Source organism: Schistosoma mansoni, chromosome 6 (genome assembly GCF_000237925.1).
Source record: "Schistosoma mansoni strain Puerto Rico chromosome 6, complete genome".
Lineage (NCBI taxonomy): Eukaryota > Metazoa > Platyhelminthes > Trematoda > Strigeidida > Schistosomatidae > Schistosoma > Schistosoma mansoni.
The window spans coordinates 1,296,771-1,315,250 of record NC_031500.1 but is presented as its reverse complement, the minus strand read 5'-3'; the positions used below and the strand labels follow the sequence as shown (position 1 = coordinate 1,315,250).

At 38.1% G+C, this 18,480-nt stretch overlaps 1 protein-coding gene across 1 annotated transcript; it reads right to left on the bottom strand.

The window, feature by feature from the left end:
- Window positions 1-14,879: 14,879 nt before the first annotated feature.
- Window positions 14,880-15,556, bottom strand: Smp_186710 (putative alpha-galactosidase/alpha-n-acetylgalactosamini da se; the record flags this gene model as incomplete). Its single annotated transcript, XM_018797895.1, has 2 exons — window positions 14,880-15,008; window positions 15,239-15,556. 2 exons carry the CDS (start codon window positions 15,554-15,556, stop codon window positions 14,880-14,882), a joined length of 447 nt encoding a protein of 148 aa, XP_018652892.1.
- Between the last annotated feature and the right edge of the window lie 2,924 nt (window positions 15,557-18,480).

Genomic DNA, 18,480 nt, shown 5'->3' with positions numbered 1-18,480 from the left:
TGATAAACTTCGTCTTCTCATTGCATTATCGAAATTTATCAAAGGGACTAATTGTTTTAATATCATTTGACATGAGAGCTTTTCCGACATGCATGAGAATACACGATTGTTATTCGATTCACATTGTTGAAAATAAAATGTTTAATATAACACCAAAACCTCACTAATCAACAGTCATAATCTCGTCTCTCTTTCAAGTTCTGACTCTCCAATTAAGCACTTCTACAGATAGTTGAATCGGAGACCTACGAACTATTCATTTACTCACAATTTCCGTATGTTGCACTCGGTGAGAATGTGACTCGAGAAAATTTATAACACCTATGAGAGTATTGGATTCAGTGATACCAAGCAACCGTAAATTGTCCACTTCTTGCCACTTCACATTAAACTAGTGATTGAATTATCTTAGTTCAGTCATTCTGAGTTTGCAGTTGTCTGGAAAGGTCTTCCACACCGAACGTCTTCTTGACTGAACAGTCTGTTGCTTATTAGGTAAAGATATGAAGATCACTGTACAAAACTTATTTCCAATCACCACTCATCATGTTATGAAAGTGGTTATCCGTCACAGATGATTAAACAAGAATGTGAGTTCATTACAATCGAGAATTAACATTAGTGCATGACGGTGCAGTATTTGACAGGTTCAGTTTCAAAAAGCATGAATGAAGATCTTGAGTTCGATTCCTGATGGAGAAGATATTATCATTTTTCTGAACCTGCGTTACTTATATTTCTACATAAAACGATTTACCTAGTATATTTATCAAAGTTATCATGAAGTCGACTCATCCTGAGATTAACTATTTCACTTGATCTTACAAGTAATTCATGTATACCATATATGGTAAACCGTGATTTCTCTACAACGAGGTAATGGCTCTGAATAATTAATTTCGGCGAGTTATTGTAGGAACTGAGAGAAGACTGTTGAGAAAGATATCACACAATGTAAATAAACTTTAAAATTTCTATCAACCAATGTTCATATCTTACCGGAACAAATAATTTGTTATGTGAAATCAGATTACGTTCAAGACGACTCATACCAAATCATCTTGAACGACAAGAGTAGACAAAGTGACCTATATCACTGAATCGCCTTCTCCTCATTGAAGAGACACCATATAATGTCACAGCCGTGACATCACAATCTCAGTCAAGTCGACCGTATGGTCACCGATATAACTAGCAAATCCTTTTCCATTAGAGCACTTCAAAACATCCACATCTGGAGTATCAGGAGTAAATATAAAACGTACATTATCATTGCCATTCATACAGACTAGAAACAATCAGTGTCCCACAATGTAAAAAATCATTGAGTCATCTATCCTCTACGAATATTCGTACCGAGATATAACTGCAGGAAATAAACCACACTTGAAAATGAAACATTATCAAACCAATATGTATATGTCATCACACAATTATAATTCGACACTTACATTTCGTTTGAATTGCCCAGTTGACTGAACTAGGGACCGACTCGTATTTATACTCTAATTAATATGATTGTAGTATAGGAACGAATTAGAAACGACTGTGACGGTGTTTTCTCAATCATTTACCAACCAGATAGGGACTTCGAAAATACACATTTTGTGGAGGTCAAACAACAACAAACTATTTCATATACACATGGATTGTCCGTCTTCCCATAACCTTACGAGGACAGTAACGGAATATGATGGGTCGTACGATCGTTCTTCATAATGCTTATGTGTATGGGATTAATGGATCATGTACAATGTTTGGTGTTTTTTGAAGTGGGGATTATGATAAGTGGTGTTTAGTTGGTGTGTGTGTGTGCGTAAAGGAGTGAATGTGTTTTGGAGGAGGACTTGGGGGAGATATTGATTTGTATGTTCTACTCAATCTACGTGAACAGAGCTATCACGTTCAATCGATGGTGGAGTTGAACACAATTTTTTTAACACTTGCTATTCATCAACCATCATGGAAAGCCATTACAACTGGTCATTCTTAAACGATATAAGATTGAAATCGATGAAGAGGATGTGTAGTCTCAATGGATTACAGTGATTGAAATTATCTGTTCCTAGACAACGTGTTTTAACCGTGAGGCGTGCGTTGTGGTTGCACGAATCATCACACGGATAACGAGTCTTGTTGACACATTGTCGATGAAACGGGATTAGAGACCGATGTGTATAGTGATCTAGGTTAAGGAAAACCTCAACATATTGAATGACGAAACATGCAGTCAACAACATCAATATGATGCTTATAAAATTTCCTCAGTTTAGCATTCTTTCATTTCAAACTTATTTTGTCGTTGATTATAAACGAGGCAACATTGAGTATTTGATTGATATTGCGGAGCGCTTTCACTGGTAAATTAACGCTATAGTAATCGATTTCAAAATAATGACGAATGTTGTGCTGAACAGAAGAGAAATGAAAGTCCATGAAAGATAGTAATAGTGTTTAAAACCAAGGAATGGTCAGAAGCTGAGTAAATACTCCAAAATTGAGATTTACGCTGATTTCAGTAATCCTCCGGAAAGTCAGACAGTGGAATCTTCACAGATACACTTAGAATGAGCTCCTTTTCTATACTCAAGATAACATGAGCAAGTAGACTGAATTATCTACATTGATTTGGACCGAAATGGGAACGTATCCTTCACATAACTTCGAATCATAGACTGACTACATATGATAATACGAATTTCAACAGAATAGAATAATTTACACAGAAATCTTGAAAATCTTCTTTGTCAGAATTATTCAGATTAACCTTTTGAATACTGTGTGTTCGTTTATTTTTCCTTATGCCACCGCACCGTCTTTTTTCAGATACACGCTTCATTGTCCAATTAGCTGAACACTTCGTATTATGTTATCTCATAGTTATTTCAGTTTCTACATTTTTCAAGTCACTGACCCACTTCTTATTATGAAGCAGTGATTCTCTCCGTTTTTATTTTTATCACAACTACTATACCTGCCAACACTCTATTAATTTGCGCCTTTCACTTGTTATTTACACCTATATAATCCATTCCACTGTTATCACTGACTCTAAATGACTTGATTGATACAACTATTATTACTTGATCACGACAGTATCAATCTTCTGTCAACCTCATCTCCACTTCACCCTGTACAACTTGATTTATCTCATTCCCTTCAGCTTCCTGTGCACTCCATTATCTTACCTACTGTCTTTGAGGAGTTCATGTGATTTGAATCACTTTCCATCATATAGCTTAAACATCATCTCACCATGATGTGAACCTATGAAATACATAACATTTGCTATTGTAAATGTAACATTTTAAACACATGACTTTCTTGTCCAAGTGTAATGTAGTACACTATGTGACATAAGTTTCTGTATTGACAGACATACTTAAGTTCAGATTTTTGTGAAATTTCTAGTTCTACCCATAAAGTCATGTGAAAATTCATAGTTTTCCACAAAGTCTAGATAACGTTTGTGAAGATACTGAGGAAAGGTCCGAAATTTCTCAAATCATTTCGAGGATTTCCCCAACATATCTTGAAATTCTGTGGAAATGTCTCAGACCAGGCAATTTGTTTGAGTATAATAACCAATGACAATAGCACGAGTAGAAATCGTTTAGTTGAATACGAAATTCCGGATTGGAAAGAAGTGATTTGATTGAAACACGTGAGGAAAATCTCATGAATAATGTAGTAAAATGACGATAAACTGACCACAGTGAGGGGAGATTTAAATTTGTTTCCTGATGTCCGACTTCAGGCAATTGAAGTTTGTGGCTTCAAGGAATTTGAGAAGAATGGAATTTGACTGTCGATTGGTGATCCTGAAAGAATTCAGCCTATCAACCTGATGCACTAGCAGTAGCACTGCTAGCAACCTTTGATCTCAGTGGGCTGAAAATTTTCGCGATGTGTTCGTAGCATCAAACATAGTTCCTACTCTCTGTTCTACCAGTGTAACTGCTTCGTAGGAACGTGTTAATCTGTATGCCTAGTTCCCGGAGACATAAAAATGTTCTCTGTTGATGTTTGATTGGAGTAAAGAGCATGCTGCTTTAAGTGAGCTTGACGTCATCGCATCTCAACTACACTTAAGTCTCTTCACGTTTAGTGATGTCAAGTCCTTCAGTTGACCTATTTAATAGACAGTATCATTCGAACAATAACAATTTGTCTACATCTCCGTACTATTATCATTATCATGTCTTTGTGAACGTGTTACAGTCCACACATGTATCCCTCTTGCCAGCCTAAATGTCAGTTATTTTATTCAATCAATATTTCTTTTTCCCGTAGATGTTTGAATCTTATCAAACGATTCGACTTTGAATTTGTCTGTGTATTCACTCACTAGCATTCACTGACATTTCAATTTCTGCTCGAACTCGTTTTGTGTGTTTTTTATTTGACGAAGTGAGTTGTACAATGTTTCGTATGATGTTCTGAAATTTATAGACTGCTGGGATTTACGTGATAAAGCTTATCAGGACGAGTTTTGTCTAAGTGTATTACTGGTCCGTGAGTGGCTGGTGGAGTAAGAATCGCGAATTCTGTGTAGTGCTAGTTAAGATATCGAATTCAATTGCTTCTGATATCATGGAGAAATGATGCATTGATAAGCTGTGTCAGTTATTTTGGATTTAAACCGACCATTATACTTCTCTTGCTCCAACATACACCAGAGAAAATGCAACATACAACAAATGCAAAATACAACACGGAGTAAACCAACTGAGTCACACTTGATGGAGAAACTCCGGAAGATGTGGAGACTTTCACGTTGGTAAATATCACCATGTATGAACAATGAGGATCTGCTGAAAACATACTTGTGAGGGTTGGTAATATGAGTGGGCATCCCTACTGTCGTATGACATATGGAACTCAAAACAATTGTCTGTCAATCAATATCAAAGTTACAATCTTCAGTACGAACGTCAATATAATTCTACTGTACGGAGTTGTAACTTCATCAACCTCCCCCACGACTATCATCAATAAAATACAGGGCTTTATAAACTATTTTCTACGTGAGATACTCAATGTCCGTTGACTGGATATCATCATCAACAGCCTACTGTGATAGAGAACGAACCAGTTCAAATTCGAGTACTATAAAACTTGGTCTTAATCGTTTTATTCTTTTTAATAACTGCATATGCAATGACCAGGATCTCACTGTCTTGATTTGTCTCTTACTATCATTGTCTGAATGGTTATTCATATGATCTTGTCAGTCGATTCTCTTAAATCATTATGTGTAACCGTATTGTCAGCTAATTGCAGAATTAAGAGTGACATAATTTGAGAATAATACCTGTCACAATTATTATCATATATTCTATGCACATCCACATTTTTGAACGTAGAAACTGAAAGGCATATCAATATTGTGAATAAGAATTGTTATTGTAAAGCTTTCTGAACAATATAATAGTGCAACTTATTTCGATAGGTCATTTTGCAAGGCCCAGAAAACCCTATTAAATGCTTTTCACCTGCCAATCGCTATTTAGACACTTGATCCACTGTTTGTAAGTACGTGTCATTTTGAATGAACACAAGCTTGTTTCCTCAAACCCTATCTATTCCCTTACTGATAATAAACACCGACGATCAACAACCTGACTAACATCTCGATCTTGAATGTCATTCAAACGCATACGGTATGTTTCTCTCATCTCAGCTGTAGTGTTTATGTCTTTAGACTGCTCTGGACACCTCACTAGTTATGGCGATAAACACATTCCAGAAACGACTGGTATCTTACACCTTGAGCATTTCCAACTCAATTTGTAACAAGTTCTGAAGAATGCGACTACCAAGAAAAAAGCCGTTAGCAGGTTGATATCGTTTTTAGTTCAATCGAGAAATAATCTTCGACAACGTGGATTACTGTATTTTAGTAAGGTCACGAACGAACTTTGTTAGATTATGAAAACAATCTAACATGGTGGCTCTCAGTGGAATCAAGAACGCACGTTCTTCCTACTTAGGACTCGTGAGATGAATGTGCCTGCATCCCATAGTTCTGTTCACTCCAGGACTCAAACCAACTGCATTTCGCTTCAAACACCATCGCGTCATCCACTTACATACGGAGTCCTGATAGACATCAGTCTATGCAATCAAGTGAAGTTTCAATTCATTTTAGCATTGTTTCTTTGAGTCTTCTCATTGATATTTCGGACTGCAACCGATCAGTCTCTTATGGACATATGTGCGTCCTGTGCGATTTGCCTCTGATTATTATAAATCCTCATTCTTACAATTACTCAAAGAGTGTCTAGCATTAGTGAAAATATTTAGACTCAAATGAACATGAATGGAGCTAAATTAGAAAGACCAAACAAAACCATCATCTGTTTCTTCTTAACTGTCGGCATTGTACCTCATTCCCTTGGTGCTTGTCACTGTTAGACCAAAATAATAGGAACAAAATTTTGACCAGAGTTCTTTACGTGTAAGATTCAAACCGTTCTGAACCAAAGTTTTGAACTATTCAGTTTATTGAAGAGCCTAAATCACTCAATTGAGATAAGCGCAAAAACAAAGTTCACAAAACAACGATTGGTTTAAAATAACGGTTCTCTATTGAATGATATACAAAAATTAGTTACAAACCTCAACTTGTAAGGTGCCCGAAACGTTAGCAGCGCATTTCTGTCTGAAATAAAGAGAGCTTCTTCATATGGTAACATAAAGAATAGATACAACACACGATAGTGCAAAAGGATAGGGGTTAGCTGTGACTAAACATGGTGACAGTTTATCAACAAACAAAACCCGAAGCAAGAGCAAACGATATGGAAATCGTTGCTTTTAATCAAGGGTTAAACAACTACACAAAATTGTGAATAACTGCTACATATGCGTAGACATTGCTGGGAATATATGTTTTTACTAAAAAATAATAAGTAGTATAGAAGAATACACAAAAGAGTAGAACAGATGTGAGGAGAGAGAACGTGAAACAGACCTAACAAATGCAGAATAGTTGAAAGCCAATATGGTTTTCATTTAGGACAAGAATATTTCAAATATTCATGGCAGAAGGCATAATTAGTGGGTGAACATGCTGATTGAATAAATGTAAATCATTACTTACTTACGCCTGTTACTCCCAATGGAGCTTAGGCCGCCGACCAGCACTCTCCAACCCACTCTGTCCTGAGCCTTCTTTTCTAGTTCTATCCAGTTCTTGTTCATTCTTCTCATGTCTGTCTCTATTTCTCGGCGTAATATGTTCTTTGGTCTTCCTCTTCTCCTTTGACCTTCGGGATTCCATGTGAGGGCTTGTCTTGTGATGCTGTCGGGTGATTTCCTCAAGGTGTGCCCAATCCACTTCCAGCGCTTCTTCCTGATTTTTTCCTCCGCTGGAATCTGGTTTGTTGTCTCCCACAGTAGCTTATTGCTGATAGTGTCTGGCCATCTGATCCGAAGTATCTTGCGAAGACAGCTGTTAATAAACACTTGTATCTTCTGGATAATGGCTTTCGTAGTTCTCCACGTCTCCGCCCCATACAGTAGAACTGTCTTGACATTTGTATTGAAAATTCTAACCTTGGTGTTGGTTGACAATTGTTTTGAGCTCCAGATGTTTTTCAGTTGTAAATCTGTTGCTCTTGCTTTGCCGATCCGCGCCCTCACATCTGCATCTGATCCACCGTGTTCATCAATGATGCTGCCCAGATATGTAAAGGTTTCCACATCCTCCAAAGCTTCTCCGTCAAGTGTAATTCGATTAGTGCATGTTGTATTGCATCGGAGAGTCTTGCTTTTCTCATTGTTTATATTGAGACCTACTGCTGCTGAGGCTGCTGCTACACTGATCGTTTTCTCCTGCATTTGTTGTTGCGTTTGTGATAGAAGAGCCAGGTGAGAGTAAGCAACCTTGTCTAACACCGGTCTTTACTTCAAACGAGTCGGTGAGTTGTCCTCCGTGGACGATTTGGCAGTTTAGTCCATCATAGGAGTTCCGTATGATGTTGACTATCTTCTCAGGCACGCCGTAGTGTCGAAGAAGCCTCCATAGTGTCGTCCTGTCCACGCTATTAAATGCCTTCTCGTAGTCGATGAAGTTGATGTAGAGTGATGAATTCCATTCGATTGATTGTTCCACAATGATACGTAGAGTTGCGATTTGATCAGTGCACGGTCTATCTTCACGAAATCCAGCTTGTTGATCTCGAAGTTGGGCGTCCACGGAATCCTTCATCCTGTCTAACAATACTCTGTTGAAGACTTTTCCTGGTACTGAGAGAAGAGTGATGCCCCTGTAGTTGTCGCACTTGCTGAGATCGCCTTTCTTTGGTATCTTGATCAGAAGTCCTTTTTTCCAGTCTATTGGTACTTGTTCTTCATCCCAAAATCTTACTGAAGAGGATGTGGAGTATCTTGGCAGTTGCTGCTACATTTGCCTTCAGTGCCTCTGCCGGGATGTTGTCTGGTCCCGCTGCTTTGCCACTCTTGATTTGTCTAATGGCCATGCTGATCTCTTCAATTGTTGGTGAGCCAACATCAACTGGGAGTTCTGTGGGTGCTGCTTCGATGTTGGGTGCGTTCAGTGGAGCTGGTCGATTCAAGAGTTCTTTGAAGTGTTCTACCCACCTGTTTCGTTGTTCTTCAATGTCGGTGATTACTTTACCTTCCTTGCTTTTCACTAATCTTTTTGGCTTACGGTAATTTCCAGCAAGTTTCTTCGTTGTATCATACAGTTGTCTCATGTTTCCCTCTCTTGCAGCCTTTTCCGCTGTCGTCGCTGAATCTTCCACATATTTACGTTTGTCGGTTCTGATGCTCCTCTTCACTTGCTTGTTTGCCTCTGTGTGATCGGCTTGTGCCTTGGCTTTTTCCGCTCTGGTTCGGCTGATATTTATTGCTGCCTTCTTGTTCCTCCTTTTTTCAATTTTATCCAGTGTATCAACAGTGCTCCATTCTTTGTGATGGTGCTTCTTTTGGCCCAGAACCTCTTGACATGTTAAAACGAATACCTCCTTGATACCTTTCCAGTTGCTCTCCATGGTAGTCCCCTCTCCGTTGAGTAGATCATGAAAGGCCTCGAACCTGTTGCTGAGGGCTATGTTAAATTCGTTGAGTTTGTCAGCATCTCGAAGAAAGGCCGTATTAAACTTTTGTGGTGTTGTCCGCGCCGTTGTCCAGTGCTTCTTGAGTTTTAGTTTCATCTTGGCGACCAGCAAATGATGATCGGATGCTATATCAGCTCCTCTTCTTGTTCTCACATCCTCCATCGTCCTCCTGAACTTTTTGTTGATGCAGATATGATCAATTTGATTCTGTGTAGTGTGATCCGGTGAAATCCAAATGGTTTTGTGTTTGTTTTTGTGTGAGAATATGGTTCCACCTATGACCAGTTTATTGAAGGCACATAGGTTTGCAAATCTCTCACCATTTTCGTTCCTTTCTCCCAGTCAATGTCGTCCCATGACGTCTTCGTATCCAGTGTTGTCAATTCCAACCTTGGCATTGAAATCACCCATCAGAATGATCAGGTCTATGGTTGGGCACTTCTCTAAGATCGACTGCAGCCTATCGTAGAATTGGTCTTTGGCGTCTTCATCGTAGTCGTTGGTAGGCGCATAGCACTGGATGACGTTCATTGTAATGCTCTCTCTCTTTGTTTTGAACGAGGCTTTGATGATCCTTGGTCCATGAGATTCCCATCCTATAAGTGCATTTAGTGCTTTTCTGGACGGCATCAATGCAACTCCTTGTGTATGTGGGGCATTTTCTTCTTCATGACCGGAGTATAACAGAAGTTCTCCTGAAGACAGTCGTTGTTGTCCAACCTGCGTTCAATGTGTTTCGCCGATTCCAAGCACCTCCAGGTTGTATTTTCTCATTTCTGCAGCAATTTGGAAGACTCTTCCGGTCTCCCACATTGTTCGGACATTCCATGTACCTATAAAAATTGTCGCTCTGGTTGTAAGAAGGTGCATCGGCCTCATGACTTCCGAAGGAACTCGGCTTTCATCATGAGACGTCATAATTATTCTTTCTACTCCCAGGGCAGAGTTTGAATGGTTTGAATGATTTTTTTCCGGTTAGCGTTTTTTTAAGCGAGTTGATTTTCTACGGGACGGGGTCGCTAACCCCATGCCCAATCCTCCTCCTTTACCCGGGCTTGGGACCGGCATTAACCCCTAGAGGAGCTACAGGCGGAGTTAAATGTAAATCATAGAGACTTCGAAAAACCATTCAACAAATAATGCGTGAATTAGTCACTATAGAAAAAGAACAATGTAGTAATTACAGATAACAAGTCACAGCATATATATCAGGCACGAAATGCCGGTACAACTTCATTATAGTCAAATTGGTTGAGGAATGATTTGCTGACAGTCCTCCACCTTCAAGCTTAAACTCATTAATTATGACTTCACTTATGAGAGAAATATCTGCAGTGCTAACTTATTGTTTTCAAATATACTTTGCGTCCAAGGATTTACACTGGAGAAAAACCCAAACAATCACGCGACGAGTTTTTATATTAGACCGAATTCACTGTGTGATTATCACCCTCATCAATACGTAGCATATTATGATGTTGAAACCTGCAACCTACAGTATAATATTTTAGACTTGGCCTCTATTTACTTGTCAAGGGACTTATGTGCACACACTAACAACGAGGCTAGTGCGTACTCAAGTTGCTCCCCGTTGTCGCAGCACAAGTGAGAAAAACAAAGAGATGGAAACCTCAATTAATGTCCTGGCCATTTTTAATGGTAATACAACCGATATAACATATCCCTTCTATAAGAAATTTGATGTTGATATCTCTAATTCACAACTATTCTCACCAGGTTATTCATCACAATAAATAATAATAATTCTGAATAAACTTGCTTCAGTAACAACTGTGAACAGCCTATCCTCAGCACAACACAGCTACTCAACTTCATCACGATCGAGTGACTCCATCAATGAAATACAGAAGCCAACGATGGTTTTATTAGCCGTTCATTCGAAGCATTGTCACTATCATTTGACAGTAGACCACCTAATCTCTACATATCCTCACACTCTAACTCCAATGACCCAATTTCAAATTCAATGTTCTAGAATTTGACAGTTTCTCTAGCTTGAGTATTTTTTCCAGTTGTCTCTTTCATAAGCATTGCGGCATCCAACTTTAATTTAGCAAAAATACGACGACTGGAATTTGAACTATGAAAAGTCGAGTTATCATCATATTTATCAACATCAAACAAAATACGAACAAGCTAATGAATGCTGCCGTCTGAATGCACATCGATTTCTTACTTCTAGGTTCTGCCGAAATTTCTTGTGTAGTCACAAGTTTTCTTGTCGTACCTTCAAAACATATCCAAAGCCACACAACCTGAAAACGTTCAAACATCTTCAAAACTGAAAAGAAAAATCATATTAAAAATTTGTATTGTATTTATAGTTGAGGTTCTGTGCGATCGATTCAATGCTTACTTACTTACAGACTTACGCCTGTTACTCCCGATGGAGCGTATGCCGCCGACCAGCACTCTCCAACCCACTCTGTCCTGGGCCTTCCTTTCTAGTTCTCTCCAGTTTGTGTTCACTCTTCTTTTGTCTGTCTCCATTTCTCGGCGTAATATGTTCTTTGGTCTTCGTCTTCTCCTTTGACCTTCATGATTCCATGTGATGGCTTGCCATGTGACGCAGTTGGGTGATTTCCTCAATGTGTGTCTTATGCACTTCGAGCGCGTACTCCTGATTTCTTCCTCCACTGGAATCTGGTTTGTTCTCTCCCACAGTGGAATCTTGCTGATAGTGTCTGGCCAAGGGATCCGAAGTATACTGAGTAGACAACTGTTAATAAACACCTATATCTTCTGGATGGTGGCCTTCGTAGTTCTCCAACTTTCCGCTCTATACAGTAGAACTGTCTTTATATTTGTTTAGAAAATTCTGATCTTCATGTTGGTTGACAACTGTTTTGAGTTCCAGACGTTCTTCAGTTGATAATATACTGTCCTTACTTTGCCTATCCGCAACCTCACAACTGCATCACATCCACCGTGTTCATCGATGATGCTGCCCAGATATGTAAAGGTATTCACATCCTCGAAAGATTCTCAGTCGAATGCAAACCAATTACTGCGTGCATTATTGCATCTGAGAGTCTCGCTTTTCCCTCTGTTTATTTTGAGACCTACTGCTACTAGGGCTACTGCTCAACTGGTGGTCTTCTCCTGTATTTGTTGTTTCGTTTGTGATAGAATAGCCAGATCACGCGCAAAGCCTCAATCGTCCCGTCGCATCCTGGATTGATATAATAAGTTTTGATTAATACACAACTATCAAACAAATGACGAGAAGAATAAACTTCGGTTACAAAATGGTCGGATTTCATGTACACATAATAAGTTTACCGAGCACATCTTCTCTACATTCTTGACCACGCGTATATAGCCTCTACCCGGAATGTCTTACTGTTGTTAACGAAATTGAGAAGACGGAAATAGACTGTTCGGCGCTTTCACCAGGCTGGTGAATATGGAGAATCCAGCTATAGGAGTTAAGAAGCTCTGATTCCAAACCGACTGTGGACATGTGGTTCACGATCCTGACGTATGGAAATATCGTTGATCACTAGCTACCATGTCCATCTGTGTTCTGACCTTGCACTACTGTCTTGTGAACTGGATACTGTGAGGAAATCTAGTGTCGATATTCGTCTAAAACAAATTGTCGTCCTATTCGTGAAACCGAAGAAAATTCGTGCTTTAAAACAGTGGTGATGGTGGTTAAAACGGGCGATTATATGATATAACACACACTTACAGCGATCACATTCAATTACGACGTGACGTCGTATGATAGTTTATTAGTTATCCAGTAGCATGGAAATAACACTCAATTAAAAAACAGGTTACTTCGCGACTAAGTGTAACTTTGATGTGTTCTATTGATGTTGATAGATATAAATGGTATATATCATCAATGCAAAGTTGAATTCTTCGTAACAGAATGCTAATAAGATCAAAGAGAAGAGAATGCGTACAGAGAGTGATTGGTGTAAAAAAGGAGGAACAATCAAGTCTGAAAAAATTGACAGACATATTGGAAATGCAGTATTTAGTGTATGGTCCTCAAGTTTTACCAAGATATTTTGAAATTTCCGCGTTTTTAAGAAAGTTAGTGTAAGCATGCTGCAGTTGAAGCATTGAGCGCGAGTTCAGGTGATCGTGACACCTATATCTACTGCACAATCGTTCAACACTGGTATGATTATGGTTTGCATATTTGTTGTATAGATGACATTGCTTTGTATATTTTCATGGTGTCTACGTTCTAAAGTGAGCTGATAAAGTTATTGTAATGTGAACGTGAAACCGATCGACATCATATAAACCAACGAAGTCGGAGTTTCTTTATATCACAAATATTACCAGGGGTAGACCAAGCTACAATCAGTAAACATTCTAAAGGACTCGAAATTGCGTGCACTATGTTGAGATGAGATATAGTTTGGAGGTAGTCGATAGAAGACCCTGAATCCAGGATTAGTGTTATTTGCACTCGTCAGCAAGATTTACCTGTAATCTGGAGAGAACTCATGCTCTCTGAGAGATCTGGTCTAATGTCACCCAGGAGATCTCTGTGTGATGCCGTCACGCAGATACAATCTGATCTCATACTCGATATTCTTTTATCCAAAACATTTAAAATAACTCATATTTCAATACACATTTAAAGTGTTATCTGTCAACTCTTGATTTGGGAGCCGAAAAATAGATACATGTTAGATAGGAGTTTACATGGAAAACAAAAGAAAGCGAATTACGAACAGTTCTTGTCTGAGTGTTATAAAAGTCAAAACAAGCATAAATTGAGAAAATAACCTGTATTGTGATAAATTATAAAACCGTCAGTCCGTAAATAGTTACTCATTATTCTGACAATCAACAAATGAACGAAATGAAACTCAAAAGATTCATAAAAACGTCCAACATTTTATTTAGAATTAGGAATCAATTGAAATGGAATGACTCGAAACATCATTATTCCAGATGGGTTGAAAGGAATTGTAAAGTTCTCTGTCAATCGCACGTCTTTGAACCTATCACCAGTGAATACATCCAGTAATTCGAACTTATCTCCTGATATCGTATACATCTGTGATTTGAATTCATCAAGACTCGTGATAAAGTTTATAGGTCCTCCATCAAGTCTTGTGTAGATGCAATCGATCGCCCAACCACTTGGACAATTATTTAATTTTCATATCCACAACTGTATGAAAAGAAATATGTGAACAGATGTGAAAGGTTTGTTATTATTCAGTACACTGGTGATTAAATAATCATATTACCGATATCTCATGACCTTGTTGATGAACAAGTAATGGAAGAGTTTGACTTCATAATTGAATGTTTTGTGTTGGACACCTCAGAATGTGAATAGAGAATTTCGAATAAAGAGTGACTCATTCAGTTTAGAGAAAACACTTGATGGATAGAACAGTGAAACTGCATCAGTGGTGGTTGGGTAAACTAACGGATTCTTGATCAAGTCAGCCGGCTGATTTAGAATACACACTGTCATATCTATGAAACTAAAATTGAATATCGCGTCCATAATGCTCATCCACATTCTTAATATTGTTATATTGATAATATAAGTGCTTCATTATACTGTGATGCTATTCTAACAACATATAGAGACATATTATGTATTCAAATAAGTGATGAATCAGTGAAAGTTTCGTGTCTCGTTTGAAATTTCTGAACAAGAATTTTTGATCAAAAAAAAGAAATCTCAACACGTATGTATAAGAATTTCAATCTAATGCAATCAACTCACCTGTACATCATTTCGTGATTTGATGAATTCCGCCTGATGTCCACCTTCATCCTGATCTATCGCCAACAAATGTTTATTGCGTCCATACTACCTAGATAACCTGAACAAGTTCCACTTCCATAACCAATAGTTATTCCGAACAGTAGATTTTTCGAATGCAAATAATTGGCAAGGCATTTCATACCCTGAAATTACAACGCATCATGTTGATCAACATACAGAATTTGCAAGTATAAATGATTATCTTCACGAATAGAGATCAAATGAAAATAATCCATGATTCACATACACACTTAGATCTCATCATATTGAAGGTCTTAGGAACAACATTCATTTATATTATCGTAATGTGATATTACACAAAATGAATGAGAAAACTATGAACACTTTCCAAACACTACACACACAAAATCACGCTTGGAAATCTCGAAGGATCTGGCATTAGTCTAACCGTCTTCGGATCACGCAGTCTTGATAACCAACAATCATCAATTATCACATATTTGTAACCCAGATCTCGCCAACCATCGGATACCAATTTATCAGCTGTTCGCTTGATAACGTTCTCATTAAGACAGTTGTTTGGATAGTTGACGCAATCCACCTGACAGTCAATTGCCAGCCATGAATTCCATCCCATTGGTGGTGTTCTAGCCAATCCATTATCCAAACACATAACAGAATTCAGAGTGAGGATGACTACTCCCGAAACAATTGTTAACAGAGTGAACATGTTAGCTAAATAGAAAAATTGATGAGTTATAATTAACATACGACTGAAGTGTAATTTGATCAGGAGGTATATTACCAAAAATCGTTTTTTGAAAACATAATCAACACATTCACTTTATAAAAATGATGTTATTGGATATGCAAACTTTACCGACATGCATGAGATACGTGATTTCCCTTCATTTCACAATGTTGAAAATCAGAAACTTGAATTTATATATACAAAAACCACAATAATCAGCAGTCATAATCTCGTCTCTCGGTCAAGTTGCGACACTCCAATTAAGCACTTATACAAATGGTTGAATCTTAGACCTACGAACTATTCATTTCCTTACAATTTCCGTATGTTGCACTCAGTGAGAATGTGACTGGAAAAAATTTATAACACCTATGAAAGTAATGAATTCAGTGAAAGCGAGCAACCGTGAATTGTCCAATACTCGCCACTTCGGGTTAAACTAGTTATTGAGTAATCGTAGTTCAGTCATTCCGAGATTGCAGTTGTCTGGAAAGGTCTCCTAAACCGTACGTCTTCCTGACTGAACAGTCTGTTGTTTATTAAGTTAAGACACCGGAGATCATTGTACAAAAATTATTTCCAATCTCCACTCATATCGAATCCTGGTCTCAGTAGGGTCATCACCATTGGGGTTACTTACGGAGCACTTGCATTTTCTGAACACAAATTTTTTTCAGTATTGAATTTATGTGTCAATGTAAGCTATGCGATCGTTGTATACCTAAAAGCATCGGACTACCGTTCTGTCCAAGTATGAGACTCCCCAACAATGCTCATCCACGATCCCATCCGAAAACATTTTTGTTATTGCTCAATAAGTTTCGACCAAAACCATGAAATGATCTCAGACAAATCGCTGCCGGAATCCAGGAATCACCATATCGTTGTGTTGTCTTATTACAGTCAGTCAGTCAGTCAGCAACAACGTAGGACCAGGCACATATATGCACCGGTCTTATTACAAGAGTATTTAGCATCCATTTGCATCTGCGACCCAACCAGAAAGAATCGAACTTACAATATTCAGTAACATGTGAGAACGTGACTAGCTTCCTAGGACCATTTCATGATTTCTGTCGAGAAGTCATGAGAAGTGGTTATCTGTCACAGATTATTGCACAAGAATATGAGTCGAATAATTTCCAGCATTGATACCAGCGCATGACGGTCCAGTAGATGACAGGTCCAGTTTCAAAGACCATGTATGAAGTTCTTGAGTTCGATTCCCAAAGGAGAAAACATTATTATATTTCTCAACCTGCGTTACTTATATTTATACATGAAACCATTTGCGTAGTTTATCTATCCAAGTTATCATTGTAAACTACTCATCCTGAGACTAAACAATTCACTTGATCTTACCAGCAATTAATGTGTATACCATAAATGTTGAACAGTGATTTCTGAGCAACAAGGTAATGGCATTGAATAATAAGTTACAGCTGTAACAACATCAAAATCTCAGTGTAGTCGACCGTATGGTCACCGATATAACAAACAAAAGCATTTACACTAGAACACTTCCAAGAATACTCATCTGGAGTATCAGAAGTAAATATAAAACGTATATTATTATTGCCATTCATACAGACTAGAAACAATCAGTGTCCTACAATAGACAACATCATTGAGTGATCCATTCTCTACGAATATTCATACCGAGATATAACTGCAGACAACAAACCACACTTGAAAATGAAACATTATCAAACCATTATGTATATGTCATCACACAATTATAATTCGACACTTACATTTCGTTTGAATTGCCCAGTTGACTGAATTAGGAACTAACTCGTATTTATACTCTAATTAGTATGACCACAGTATAGGAATGAACTAGAAGCGACTGTGAGGGGTTTAATCACTCACTGACCAACCAGATAACAACTTTGAAAATGCATATTTTGTTGAAGTCAAACAATCATATATGAAAGTGCACACAGATCTCACATGATTACCGGAGCCACTCCACCCTCCAACGCGTTCTTCACTCTGTACATACAAACTGGTTCATATACACATCGATTTTCCGTCTTCCCATAACCTCATGAGGACAGAAACGGAATATGATGGGTCATACTATAACTCTTTATATTGGTTATGTGTTTGGGATTAATGGATTATGTAGAGTATGTTGTGTGTTTTGTAGTGGGGATTATGATTTGAGATAAGTGGTGTTTAGTTGGTGTGTGTGTATGCGTGAAAGAGTGAATGTGTTTTTGAGAAGGATTTGGAAAGGACACTGATTTGCATGTTCTCCTCAATCTACTTGACTGGTGTTGCACACTTGGTGTACTGAACACCAACATGTTCGATCTATAATGGGGTTCAACACAATTTGTTTTACATTTGAGATTCATCAAGCATCATAGAAAGCCATATCAACTGGTTATTCTTGAACGATATAAGATTGAAATCTGTGTTGAGATGTGAAGGCTTGATGGGTTGCTGTAATTGAGTTTACCAGTTTCGAGACAATGTGGTGAAGATGCCACAGTTATTCGGAGCTTGACAACGCTATACACAGTAACACCTACTATTATTAATCGTACCGACCAAGTGAAATCAAAAGACAGAAGCGGGGAGTTTCGGTGATATATTTGATATTTTATCAACATATCGTGGATCAACTGATCTAATGCGATAAGCGATAGCAGGGATTGTTGGTTACACCGTTCCAAATGGTGATCTGGTGCGGATGCATGACCAATAGTCTTCAGCCCAATGAGTCCATTAAAACGTATGTGGGTTCCATCCAATGTCTAACACTTACAGACCTATTTACATCGCGGATTTATTTACAACTACAGTGGTTTAATCGTGAAACATGTATTGTAGTTTTACGCATCATCACCAGGATAACAAATCGTAAATTTTGTTGATACATTTTCGATGAAACA